Source organism: Oryza glaberrima, chromosome 7 (genome assembly GCF_000147395.1).
Source record: "Oryza glaberrima chromosome 7, OglaRS2, whole genome shotgun sequence".
Lineage (NCBI taxonomy): Eukaryota > Viridiplantae > Streptophyta > Magnoliopsida > Poales > Poaceae > Oryza > Oryza glaberrima.
Window position 1 is genome coordinate 8966711 of NC_068332.1, and position 13101 is coordinate 8979811.

General features: G+C 41.3%; 1 protein-coding gene across 1 annotated transcript; it reads right to left on the reverse strand.

Moving 5' to 3' along the window:
* Positions 1 to 205: 205 nt before the first annotated feature.
* Positions 206 to 5899, reverse strand: LOC127779945 (prohibitin-2, mitochondrial-like). Its single transcript, XM_052306878.1, has 5 exons — positions 5623 to 5899; positions 2259 to 2375; positions 1104 to 1274; positions 787 to 999; positions 206 to 646 (listed from the first exon to the last, which is right to left on the reverse strand). Exons 1-5 carry the CDS (start codon positions 5794 to 5796, stop codon positions 452 to 454), a joined length of 870 nt encoding a protein of 289 aa, XP_052162838.1. The 5' UTR covers positions 5797 to 5899; the 3' UTR covers positions 206 to 451.
* Positions 5900 to 13101: the final 7202 nt, after the last annotated feature.

Below are 13101 nucleotides of genomic sequence, written 5' to 3' on the forward strand. Positions count from 1 at the left end.
CCAACAGATTTCGAGTCTGTCTCCACTCGGACATATCGACGATCTGTTAATCAGTGTACTAATTTAGATTCTTCAACGGCATATTTCCTGTAATGTTGCTGAAAATTACACATTCAGCATGATATCAGATAAACATACCAGTAGGGGACCTGCCAGATTGATCAATAGATCTAACAGTTTCTTAATCCATCATCGCAATCACAGATTGAGAACCTTAAAACAGAATGGTATTCCTTATTGAACTTCCTCAAGGACTAGCAGAGTCAAAATGTAGCCTGCAAAGTTTAGCTGCAATTTGCAAAAAGATTGCCGGTTGCCAAAAGTTGAGTCACTCGTCGAGTTCTGTATCACAGATGATCACTAGTGCAACTACAGAGAGGACCAAGTGTTCCTCACATTGTCTGGTAGACTGACATCTGCTAATAACCTAGAACATGGTGCGAGAATGACTTCATTTCTTCGACTTGTTTGCCACGGTGAGCTGCTGGAGATTGAGCAAGAGATCATTGGAGTCCAGGAACACCTTGTTAGCTGAAGATGACATCGTATGAGAGATCTCCCTGGCAGCTTCGATCTGCCTGAGGGCAAGGAAAGCAGGGTTGTTTGCAATGGCTTGACCAATCAGCTCAGCACTTTTAGCTTCACCCTGTTGAAAAAAGAGAAAGGCCATGTTTAAGAGACAATGTTAACTAGACATGCAATGGCAAAACCATTATATAATATGTACTGTCAAACTGTATCTCCGGCACATGACATCAGGCAATGGCTATAAAACAGATTTCTTACCTGTGCCCTGATAATCGCACTCCTCTTGTCTTGCTCAGCTTTCTCAACAATGAACTTAGCACGCTCAGCTTCTTGTGCAGCAACCTGTTTGGCTTCAATAGCATGAGTGAACTCCTTTCCGAAGCTCAGGCTTGTGATGGACACATCATCAAGGGCAATATTAAAATTCCTGGCCCTCTCAGTCAGTATCTTTCTTATCTCCCTACTCACGGTCTGGATTTGGAGAGTGAAACAAACAGTTAGCGCCCCCAAGTAATGTTGACCCCCATCAAATATAAGAAAAAAAGACTATAAAAAGCATATGTTCTGGTCTTAACCTCTCTCTGTGTGATTAGCTGACTCGCATTGTATTGTGCGACAACAGCTTTAAGTGTTTCATGGATAATTGAAGGCAAAACTCTCTCATTGAAGTTCTCCCCCAGAGTCCTGTAGATAGTTGGTAGCTTCTCTGGCATGGGCCTTGTAAGGACACGGAGACCAATTTTCACCTGCCCAAAATAGAGTACAATACATGCATAAAAAATATAAAGGGTACCTGCCAAAAATAGAGTACAATAGATGCATAAAAAATATGAAGAAGGGTTTTATGTTCAGCAAATGGAACTCCAAGCATAAAAGCACATGGCACAACCATAAACTAAAACATCGACTGCGTTTATTTCCGAAATTGCATATTTTCTTCGACTGTGTTTATTTCCAAAATTTGGCACATCCCTTCTAATTGGCTCACTACTCACTAGTTCAATTTTTTTTCTAAAACCTGACCACATATTCCTGGCATGTTTAGTAGAACAGTTTTAATCACCAAATAAGTCCACAATCAAATATCTTTACAGGGAGTAACATGCAATCATAAAGTAGGAAAGAATTTGGAATATAGCCATAAGTAAAAAAGGACTGTCTGGTTGTTAGCCCACATAAAAGGTTTACCCCTAAACGTACCTATCTATAAACAATAACAGAATGACCAATTAACATTTGCCTCCAATAATTAATTTACTAAAATCCATGAGCCAAAATGAACTCCGAGTAACCACACCACTTTAGGTACGCTCCAAACTTAATATCATAACCTAAATAGCTATGAAAACAAACATGCAAAAAAACAGACAAAAAAATATAGCAAAAGGCTATAGAACCCTAGTAACCATCAGCAAAAGGTTGGTTAGTTGCAAAATGTGGTAATAGCTTCTGAAACAAACTAACAGTCAAAGATGTTAATGATTATGAATGACACAATACTTTAATGTATGCAAAGATTCAATGTAGGATGTGATGATTCATCATCATCAACAATGAAACCATGTAAGCACTAAGCAGCACATATTTTGGCTTTAAATTCAATTTAACTTGATTGTGCAATGACAATGAAAATAGAGCATGCAAATCAAATCAAGTATATCTATCATTAGATGAGAAGTATACACACATTCCAACGATGAAAATATAGAACTAAAAAGATGCAAACGTACCATCTGGAGATCCCTGCTTCCAGAAGTACTCTCCACAAGATTGGGACGAGCACGGACATCATAAATGATTGGCCTCTCAAACCATGGAATCATAAAGTGAGTCCCCTCAGGGTATACCTGTAGGTAGTACATGTTAAATATATATTAGTCATCCAGCTATGTTAAGGTGGATTGAACTGAAGTATTAAGCGCAGCACAAGGAGAGGGCACCAAAACTTAGTTCACATGATAGCAACAAAACCTTGAGAACTACTTTACACAATAAGAATACAGGTTTACCTAGTGCGAAAGATCCACGCAAAGCTCTGATGCACAGGAAAGGGAGGACTCACAACAGCTCTTTTTTATACTAAATAAGATCAATAATTATAATGATGAAGACATAGGCAAGCTTCTTGCATATTTCATAATACACTTTAAACAAGCATAAAACATTTAATGCTCCAGCACTAACAATGAAAGAATAGAGCATCTAGCTATACAAGCATTGTTAACACAACTTTAGATAAATACTACCATCCTATTTAGGAAATAAAATAAGGAAATTCTAAAGCTCACTTTGGAATGACTAACCAAACACAGTAAACAGTGAGAGGTGGACGTAACATGCAAACATGTGGTCTCTTTTTTTGAAGTAAAATCTGATTCCATGCCTCTTTTTTAATAAATAGCATGCACACAACAAATCTCATTCGAAAATCAAGAACAGCAAGGAAATAACTCACAATCACAAATTATATCTTAAAAGATAAAAACATAATATTGGTTACCATGGGCATGGACCAAGAAGATCAGCAGCAGCAGCCATAGTTATCTAGGTTGTTCCTTTTAATTAGCTGATAAAATCAATTTAAATTAGTTAGATTACACTGTTAGGAGCTGGCCCTATAAGAGGCAATGAGCTGGTCTACCGGAGAGGATTCAATGAAGAAAATTAAACTGTTAATCTTTCCCCTAATGTTCATGATCCCAGTCTAAGCCCTCAACTCATCAGTAGCAGCCTGCACCATTCAGCAATCCTCCCGGCTGACATTGGCCTCATCATGATTTCGGTTCATGACAACTTGCTATCTGAGCTAATAGCTGCTCTGCCATCTATGGTTTGCTGCAGGGTTCGGTAATTCTGTTTGCAAGCAAGCTTTAGCTTCACAATTTTATCATCTAGGGTTTATGACATTTAAAACAGCAAGGAAGACCCACAACCTTAGTTCAATTGCTTTGAGCGATTCTTCAGCAAGCAGCCAAAATTGAAAAACAGGACTGGCAGCAACAGAACACCTGATAGATGGTGCCGCTTGGTGGTACCAAAAGTGACAGAGTTTGCACCCAATGACGATCTGGTCGTGTGGGGCTGCGAATTTGGTCCTGCTTCACGGAGTGGACAGACACTACATTAGAGCTATTCTCGGCATCAACACCTGCCTTGGTAACTACAAAGATCAAGCTATGGGGATATAAAGGAAACCAAGTCATGCATGCTATATACATACGTAACTCCGTTTCCATTTGAAACCTACTTTTCTAGGCAAGAAATATGGACATGTTATTTTTAAAGGAACGGGAGATCATGTCAAGAAGGAATCTAGGAGACTAACTCAGGCATGACACATTTGGGCGAGGAAGATATCAAAGGGGGCATTAGATGTCTGGGGTCCATCTACAGCTGACGACGGAAGGATGGCACAGCAAACAATACAACCCTAAATTTACTTTTAGTCCAAAATAATGCAAGGAGCCAGAATGTAAAAGACACTACTCCTAGTTATGATTTGTTTGCACCTGTGTGTGCATGTCAGGTTCATAGTCATGCTATACTCGCAATAAAGAGTCGCCATATCCTGTATCAAAGCTGCTCAAAAAGGTGGGGGGAAGTGTCGTCGGTTTGGGCGAAGTAACCTATGGGCAAGAAGGTGAAAGCAGCCTCTGTCGTTATCTAGGCTGTTCCTGAGTAGATTGCTAGGAACCGACCATCTAAGGTCGATTAAGATAGTTAGAGCAGAAGATATATGATAACAGATATTTTCAACAAATCTAACAAATTTAATGCTATTTAAGTTGCATTATGAAACAGAGAACCACAATTGAATGCCATTAATAACAATACATTTTATTACTTTTTGAAAAGGAAAAAAGAGAGAAAGAAAGAGCATAAGAAACCACATAGTGATAAAATAAAGATACATATTTTAAAAGGAAATGCGTTACTCCCATGAACCACATTTAAAGAAATTACAAGAAAAAGGTGCATGTGTGACAGAACTAAATGTGCAGTTCATTGTGAGTACAGAAAAGAATGTGTGTGTTTTTGTGAACACAAACAACTTCAATATGCCCTGATTGTACTGATGGCGAGCCATATATAATGGTCACAGCCAGACTGCCAGACTAAAATCAAATAATGCGATTGCACTTGTCCATGGTAAATTTGGTATAAAAAAACCACAATGCGGCAAACAATGAAAGAAGTCAATGGTTTTCAGTTGATCTTGGCACCATCTTCCAACCAGCAGTTGTCTCGTGTGCATTAAATCGACTGGACTGTGATGAATGTTACCATATTTTCAAATGGTTTTTAAGGAATGATAAAACAAAAGTAGTAGTGTTCATTTACAATTTAATTTCAATTAGTGTTTACCACATTCAGATCATTTCAACAAACAACATAAAAAATGAAGGTAGAAACATCATGTGACTATCTGTTCTGAACTACACCACGGCATGGTACTCGTGGACCTGCCGCAGGCCAATAAATAAGACAAAGCAGCTGCTTTCTAGAACCAATTACAGGTATCTAGCGCAGGAAAATTTCATAACCTCAGTGCAAGCCAGACTGGAAACCACACACATTGGTAGAGAGCGATCGTGTTGTTTCAGAGGTAATTCTCTTTTCAAGGCATAAGGTACTGGAATCAGCAGTCAATCATACTACAAATTGGATTTTTTACCAAGAACTTGGAATCAGTTCCAGCACACGCAATGGTTGACCTTTTTAATCCTCAAACCTCAACAAATGATATCACCCACAAGAAAGGGAACACTTGTCATGTTTTCAGCCTGATAAATCGCAGCAGCTAAACAAGTTATCTAAAGATAGGCAGGTATTTCACACATCATGAAGACCACCTGGTTAGTTCAGATTTACCAGATAGCACCTATAAACCCAAATAGATTTGCTTCAAAACACAATTTACCCTGCAACCTAACATAAGATAGCGCACGAGACCAAATATTTATTTCCAACCAATCTCTCCCCTAAACGACCGAATCGTTAACGCCGCAACCAAACCACGCGGCACATCCAAGTAACGAAATGGAACAGGGAAGGGGCGGGGGGATGTAGGAGCGGGACGGCGTGTCCGGTTACCTTGTCCTTGATTCCCTGGATGCGGTTGAAGACGATGGCGCGGTGGCCACCCTCGACGTTGTAGAGGCTGTTGACGGCGGCGTACACGGCCGTGCCGCCGAGCACCACCAGCTTGACGAGCGTGCCCGCGCCGGCCGGGGGCACCGGGACCCGGCCTCCGCCCTTGATGTTCATCGCGCCGCTCGAGCTCGGGGGTTGCGCGGCGGCGGCGGCGGCGGGCGGCGGGCGGCGGAGGCTAGGGTTTTGGGGGGTTTTGTTTGTCGAAGCGAGGAGAAATGGAGAGGAGAGAGGAGGGGAGTGGTGGGCGGTGGTCTTGAGGAGGTGAGCGGCGCGGTGAGAGGCGTTGGATGGTGGATGGACGGCTGGGATTGGATGAGGGCGTGGGGTTCTTTCCTGCACTGCAAGAAAGGGGAAGGGAAGAGTGGTGGACCGGTGGTGCGGTGGTGGTGTGCTCGCCAGGTTTTTCTCTTGTGTTTTTTTCTCTTGGTGAAGTAGACATGTTCTTTTATAATACTACCTCCGTTTTATAATTTAAGTCATTCTAGAATTTCCCACATTTATATTAATGTTAATAAATCTAGATGTACCAAATATAACATATTTTAAACCATGTATTATTTTTAGATTCCGTTTGAGCCATCGTACTCTTCACGGTACTAGTAACTCTTGATGGTATTTAAAGTAACTATATTGCTATTCAAAATATATTCAATATTAGACTTGTTTTTTACATGTTTTGAGTGGAGTAAAATGGTTTAAACAAATCTTTAAAATAACATACGATTTAAAAAATATAAGTGGTTTTATTAAAAAAATACCAGTGCAATGGGGTATGAACTGCATGGTGCCTTCTTTTGAAAATGATATACTTCCTCTGTTTCACAATATAAGTCATTCTAGCATCTATCTAGATTCATTAACATCAATATGAATATGGGAAATGCTAGAATGACTTACATTATGAAACGGATGGAGTACATATGAGAGAGAGGATGCGGTACATATATACATGGGAGAGTGGGGATACGGTACTTGTTTTTTAAATAACATGGGCTCTGCTTAGTACTAAGGGCATCACCAATCAGGGATACTCTATGGGTGCCCTCACTAACTGAGAGTACTCTATGGGAAACTCCCCTCACAAGTCACAATGTAGGATACCCCTAGTAGCCCAATGAGTATCCCTACCAAAAAAACGCACATTTTACTATACTACCCCTCTCTTCTCCCCCCTCTCTCTCTTCCCCTCATTTACTCCCTCCCATGTACCGCATGTGGCATCCACCGAGGAGGCGAGGAGTTGGACCGACGTGTTGGGATACGCGTAGGCTATGATAGCATAAATTAAAATTTTCTATCGCGTAAACCAGGAACCATGCAAGTATTAGATCATAGATCGTTACCACTCGACGCGCTGTGCAGCGGAAGAAAACGCTGAGAACTCGAAGGAACTCTCGCGAAGTAGCGCGCGTCGATGTAAAGAAAGTAGTCGATCGCACTGGCTCGACCTTCTCCTCCTCATGCATTCTCCTCGCCGTACTCCCACGCCGATCAGCACCGCAAACCAGCGGCGCCTCGACCGGTATCCACACGTACAGGGACGGAACGCCACGCGCAGATGTGCTAGCACCCGCGCGTGGCTAGGGTTTTGCTCGGGGAGGGAAGTGGCGGCTAGGGTTTCTTACGTGATACAATGCCTCCGCCGGTCACGCCCCTCACGAATATATAGGATCCATCACTCGGGTCTCCAAGACCCGTAGGACTCCTATTCGGATCACTATCCGAATTAAGCTCATATTGGATATCTATCCAATCCCCTTATTCCGGGCCATTAAGCGTGCGACCCTGTAGGTTCATATATACTCGGCTGTAACCCGAAAACTCCTTTTTGGTCCACGCGTCAACAGCGGCCCTTAGCAGAACGTATTGACCCACTGGGCATACATAAAGATCATATCGGCTGAACCCGTCAACAGCGGCCCTTAGCAGAACGTATTGACCCACCGGGCATACATAAAGATCATATCGGCTGAACCTCTAGTGTATACTTGTATGAACCCCTTTGCCTCACGATATCGATTAAGCTCAAGGCTAGATATGTGCCATCCTCTAATAGCTCAATCATTCACTCGAACCTGTTGATAGATTATATAACTTGTGATTGACTCCTCAATCACCTTTGGCATGGCTATGCACTTTCATAATCTACAACATCGAGGGGCCCAGAGATATCTCTCCACAGGAGGAGCAAATCCCATTTTGATTATTCATATCCCACTACATGTTTCATAGCATACCTGAAAACTACTTTTGTAGTTACCCATTTACGGAGTAGCGTTTAGCAGTCCCTAAGTAAGCTGCTACACATGTTGAGAACCATGATAATCTCAGGTCTAAGGATTCAACACCAACACTAAATGAGATCACTGATGACACAACACATATGGCTCTTGCAGTGTCTCATGTTGGGTCTATCCAACAACATGTTCACCAACATGTGTCCACATTATTAATTTGGTATCTCTATACCATGATCCATGAGACATGATCATCAATTAATACATGTGCTGATCATATAAATATATTTGTTCCACATATGATATTTGATCAGGGATCCTTTAGAAATAGTAACAAACAACATAAAGAGTCTTATGAAAGAATCACATATTCATTAACCAATAAGGAGTTATCTATTTTAAGAAACAATGTCGGATAAATATGTAAACATAGTATGTGATACAATCATCTATGATTGCCTCTAGGGCATATCACTAACAGTCTCCCACTTGCACTAGAGTCAATCATGAACGTATCTTATACCCATTGCCCTAGTGTGTGCCTCATGCTTAGGCTAAGGGAGTGGCTTTGTCAACGGATCTGCAACATTCAAATCCGTATGTATTTTGCATATCTTCACATCTCCTCTACCCACTATCTCGCGAATGAGGTGATACCGCCGTAAAATGTGTTTGGACTTTTGATGCGATCTAGGCTCCTTGGCTTCCGCAATGGCACCACTATTATCGTAATAAAGGTCCATAGGGCTAGAAGCACTAGTCATCACACCTAGTTGAGAAACAAATTTCTTTATCCAAACAGCCTCCTTTGCTGCTTCAGAAGCGGCAATGTATTAGGCTTCTGTTGTAGAATCAGCCACTGTATCTTGCTTGGAACTCTTCCAACTCACAGCGCCTCTATTCAGGCAGAACACAAATCCAGACTACGATCTAAAATCATCTTTGTCGGTTTGGAAGCTTGCGTCAGTGTAACCATTTACAACGAGCTCTTCCAGTCCTCCATAGACTAGGAACATATCCTTAGTTCTTCTCAAGTACTTCAGGATATTCTTTACAGCTATCCAGTGACTCTCACCTGGATCTGATTGGTATCGGCTTGTTGCACTAAGTGCATATGAAACATCTGGACGTGTACATAGCATAGCATACATGATGGATCCGATTGCCGAGGCATATGGAATCACACTCATCTTGTTTCGCTCATCAGTCGTTTGAGGACATTGATTCTTGCCAAGATTAATGCCATGTGACATCGGTAAGAAACCTTTCTTAGAATCTTGCATGTTGAACCTTTTCAACACCTTGTCAATGTATGTACTCTGGCTTAATCCAATTAGCCTTTTTGATCTATCTCTATAGATCCTTATGCCCAGAATATATGCTGCTTCCCCTAAGTCCTTCATTGAAAAACTGTTTTTCAACGATGTCTTAACGGATTCAAGCATAGGAATATCGTTCCCAATCAATAATATGTCATCTACATATAGGATTAGAAACACCAGTGCGCTCCCACTAATCTTCTTGTATACACAAGGCTCTTCTTCGTTTTTGACAAAGCCCAATGCCTTGAGTACTTCGTCAAAACGAATATTACAACTCCGAGATGCTTGCTTCAACTCATAAATGAATTTCTGCAATTTGCATATCTTTTACACATCCTCATCGGGATTTCCATTAAGGAAAGCTGTTTTGACATCCATTTGCCATATCTCATAATCAAAATAGGCAGCAATCGCTAAAACAATCCGAATAGATTTTAGCATGGCGACTGGCGAGAAAGTTTCATCATAATCAACACCTTGAATTTGTCTGAAACCTTTCGCCACCAACCGTGCCTTGTAGATGTGAACATTTTCATCTACATCTGTCTTTTTCTTAAAGACCCATTTGCACTCAATGGCTTTTACACCATCAGGTGGATCAACCAAGTTCCAAACTTGATTGACATGCATGGATTCTATTTCGGATTTCATGGCTCCAAGCCATTTCTCAGAGTCTGGTCCCACCATTGCTTCCTCAAAGGTAGTAGGTTCATCATTGTCTAACAACAATATATCACGTTGTCCTGTAGTTAACAACGCATACCTCGCAGGTGTACGCCGTATCCTATCGGACCTTCATGAAGCCGGTGCTTCCACAACTGGTTCAACAACAACTTGTTCAACCTGTTGAACAACATCTTGCTCAGCTTGTGGTTATGTGGACGTTGAAGCGTTTTCCGGTGTTTACTGAATTTCTTCAAGTCGCACCATGCTCCCACTATCCTTTCTTGAAATAAACTCTTTTTCCAAGAAAACACCATGTCGGGCGCCCTCTTCCCGATTATAAAAATAATATCCTTTCGTTTCCTTAGGATACCCCACAAAGAAGCATTTATCTGATTTAGGTGTGAGTTTGTCCAATTGCAAACGTTTTACATAGACCTCACAGCCCCAAATCTTTAGGAAAGACAAACTGGGACGCTTCCCAGTCCATATCTCATATGGTGTCTTATCCACTGATTTTGATGGAACCTTGTTTAGTGTGAACGTAGCTGTCTCTAGAGCGTAACCCCAAAAGCTTAGCAGCAGATCAGTTTGGCTCATCATTGATTGCACCATGTCCAACAATGTACGATTCCTCCGTTCAGACACCCCATTCCACTGAGGCGTTCCTGGCGGAGTGAGTTGTGGAACAATTCCACATTCCTTTAGATGATTGCCAAATTCTAGGCTCAAGTACTCTCCACCACGATCAGATCGTAGATACTTGATTGTCTTGCGCAAATGATTTTGTACCTCATTCTGAAATTCCTTGAACTTTTCAAAAGACTCAGACTTATGACTTATTAAGTAGACATAACCATATCTACTAAAGTCATCGGTAAAGGTAATAAAGTACCCAAAACCACCTCTGTCAGTTGAGCTCATTGGTCCACATACATCAGTATGTACTAGTCCCAATAGTTCACTTGCCCTTTCACTTTGACCCGTGAAAGGTGCCTTTGTCATTTTGCCAAGTAAACAAGATTCGCATGTCTCAACTGATTCAAAATCAAAAGAGTGTAGAAGTCCATCTCTATGAAGCTTCTCCATGCGTTTCTCATTTATATGACCCAAGCGACAATGCCAAATAAAAGTGGGATTCAAATCATTAGGACGTTGCCTTTTTGTATTAATGTTATAGACTGAATATCCATCAAGATTCACAATGTATAAGCCATTCATCATGGGTGCATGGAAGTAGAAAATGTCATTATAATAGACTGGACAACCATTGTCCACAGATCTAAAACCATAACCCTCTGCTTGCAAACAAGAAACAGAGATAACGTTCTTACACAAAGCTGGAATGCAATAACAATTATTTAACTCCAAAACTAATCCTGACGGTAAAGATAATGGCATAGTGCCGACCGCAACAGCAGCAACTCTTGCTCCATTGCCCATGCGAATGTCCACTTCGCCTCTTGCTAAGCTCATACTTCTTTTCAGCCCCTTCAACGATTTGCATATGTGAGCAACTGACCCGGTATCAAATACCCAAGAATCAGTAGAGGAAGTAGCAAGATTAATTTCTATAACATTAATACCTGAGGTGGAATTCTTTCCATCTTGCTGCTTCTGCTTGAGCTGCTCTACGTATTTCTTACAGTTTCTCTTCCAATGACCTGTCTCCTTGCAAAAGAAGCACTCTGCATCCTTAGCGGGCCCTGTCTTTTGAACCTTGGTCTTAGAATTGCTAGTACTCATGATCTCATCAGAGTTTAGCTTTCTCTTTTGACCACTTTTCTTGTTGTTGGGCTTGCGCTTATGCATAACCAGCACATGGTTGAAGTTTTTCTTAATGCTTTCCTCGGCAGTCTTTAGCATCCCAAGCAATTCTGCGAAGGTCCTATTCAGGTTGTTCATGTTGAAATTCATTATGAACGGCTCAAAGCTGGGAGGGAGCGACTGGAGAATCAAATCAGTAGCCAACTCTCGGCTAAGGGGAAAGCCAAGCTTATCCAGACTCTCGGTGTAACCAATCATTTTGATCACATGTGGGCTCACTGGATTACCTTCTGCTAGCCTGCACGCAAACAAGGACTTTGAGGTATTAAACCTCTCAGCTCTTGCTTGGTCCTCAAACATGTTACGTAGTCCCGTGATTATCGTATGAGCATCCAATGCCTCATATTGCCTTTGAAGCTCAGGGGACATAGTAGCAAGAATGAGACGGCTTATATCAAGATAATCATTGCATCGCTTTTCATGCTCCCTACGTTGAGCAGCAGGAGCATTGTTGAGCAAGTTAGCTGGAAAAGGCTCTGTAAGCACAAACTCTTTGTGCTCTTGCCTGAGAACAATTCTCAGGTTGCGATACCAATCCATGAAGTTTGTTCCAGTCAACTTCTCTTTCTCAAGAATAGACCGCAAGTTAAAATTGGATGGTGCAGGAGCTGCCATGATCTACAATAGAAATATATGTATGCAAAATCAGCACCATGTTTACATTTAACCTTTCATTAAACAATTTAACAAAAGATACTCCCACTATGTATTGTTAAACAAAATTCCCTCTAGTAACATAGTGAGCCAAGATCTTATTAGTGTCTAGTGAGCTTTGGCATCACAGCTAGACAACTATCAAAATAGGTAAGCAACACCTTGCTAATCACATCATATGTGACTCTTGTGCTGTTGGGGTGACATCTCCATGTCCAACCCAACCTATGCCCCAAGGTCCAAAACTGTTTTGATAACCTTGTCAAGTAAACCAATAATCTCCGCATATAGATATCCGACATCTATCCTATTTTATCATGATAAAAAGTGCCACTTTGCTATTGGCAAACCTATCACTTATGATCACAACCGTAATAGGTGCAATTATTGGAAGAGCATACATTACACTTAATTTTTCTGAGGGAATCTATCCTATCATGTCATATCAAATATATAACAGCAATAAAGTAAGATAGATATAAAAACCCCAAGCGAAATCTAAGGGACAACGCACACGGCGGTCCCGCTATGTGAAAACCTTAACGGCGTAATCGAATTATGCCGAAACTGAGTCAATCTCATTGCCTCGTTTTTTCTCATTGGCGTGCGGTTCCAGTGGACATCGGACTATCCGATGAACACAATTGCGCTCGGCCTTGGTGAGTACTAAACATTCCAGTGAAGTCACCAACACACATACTGATTGATCTCATCAA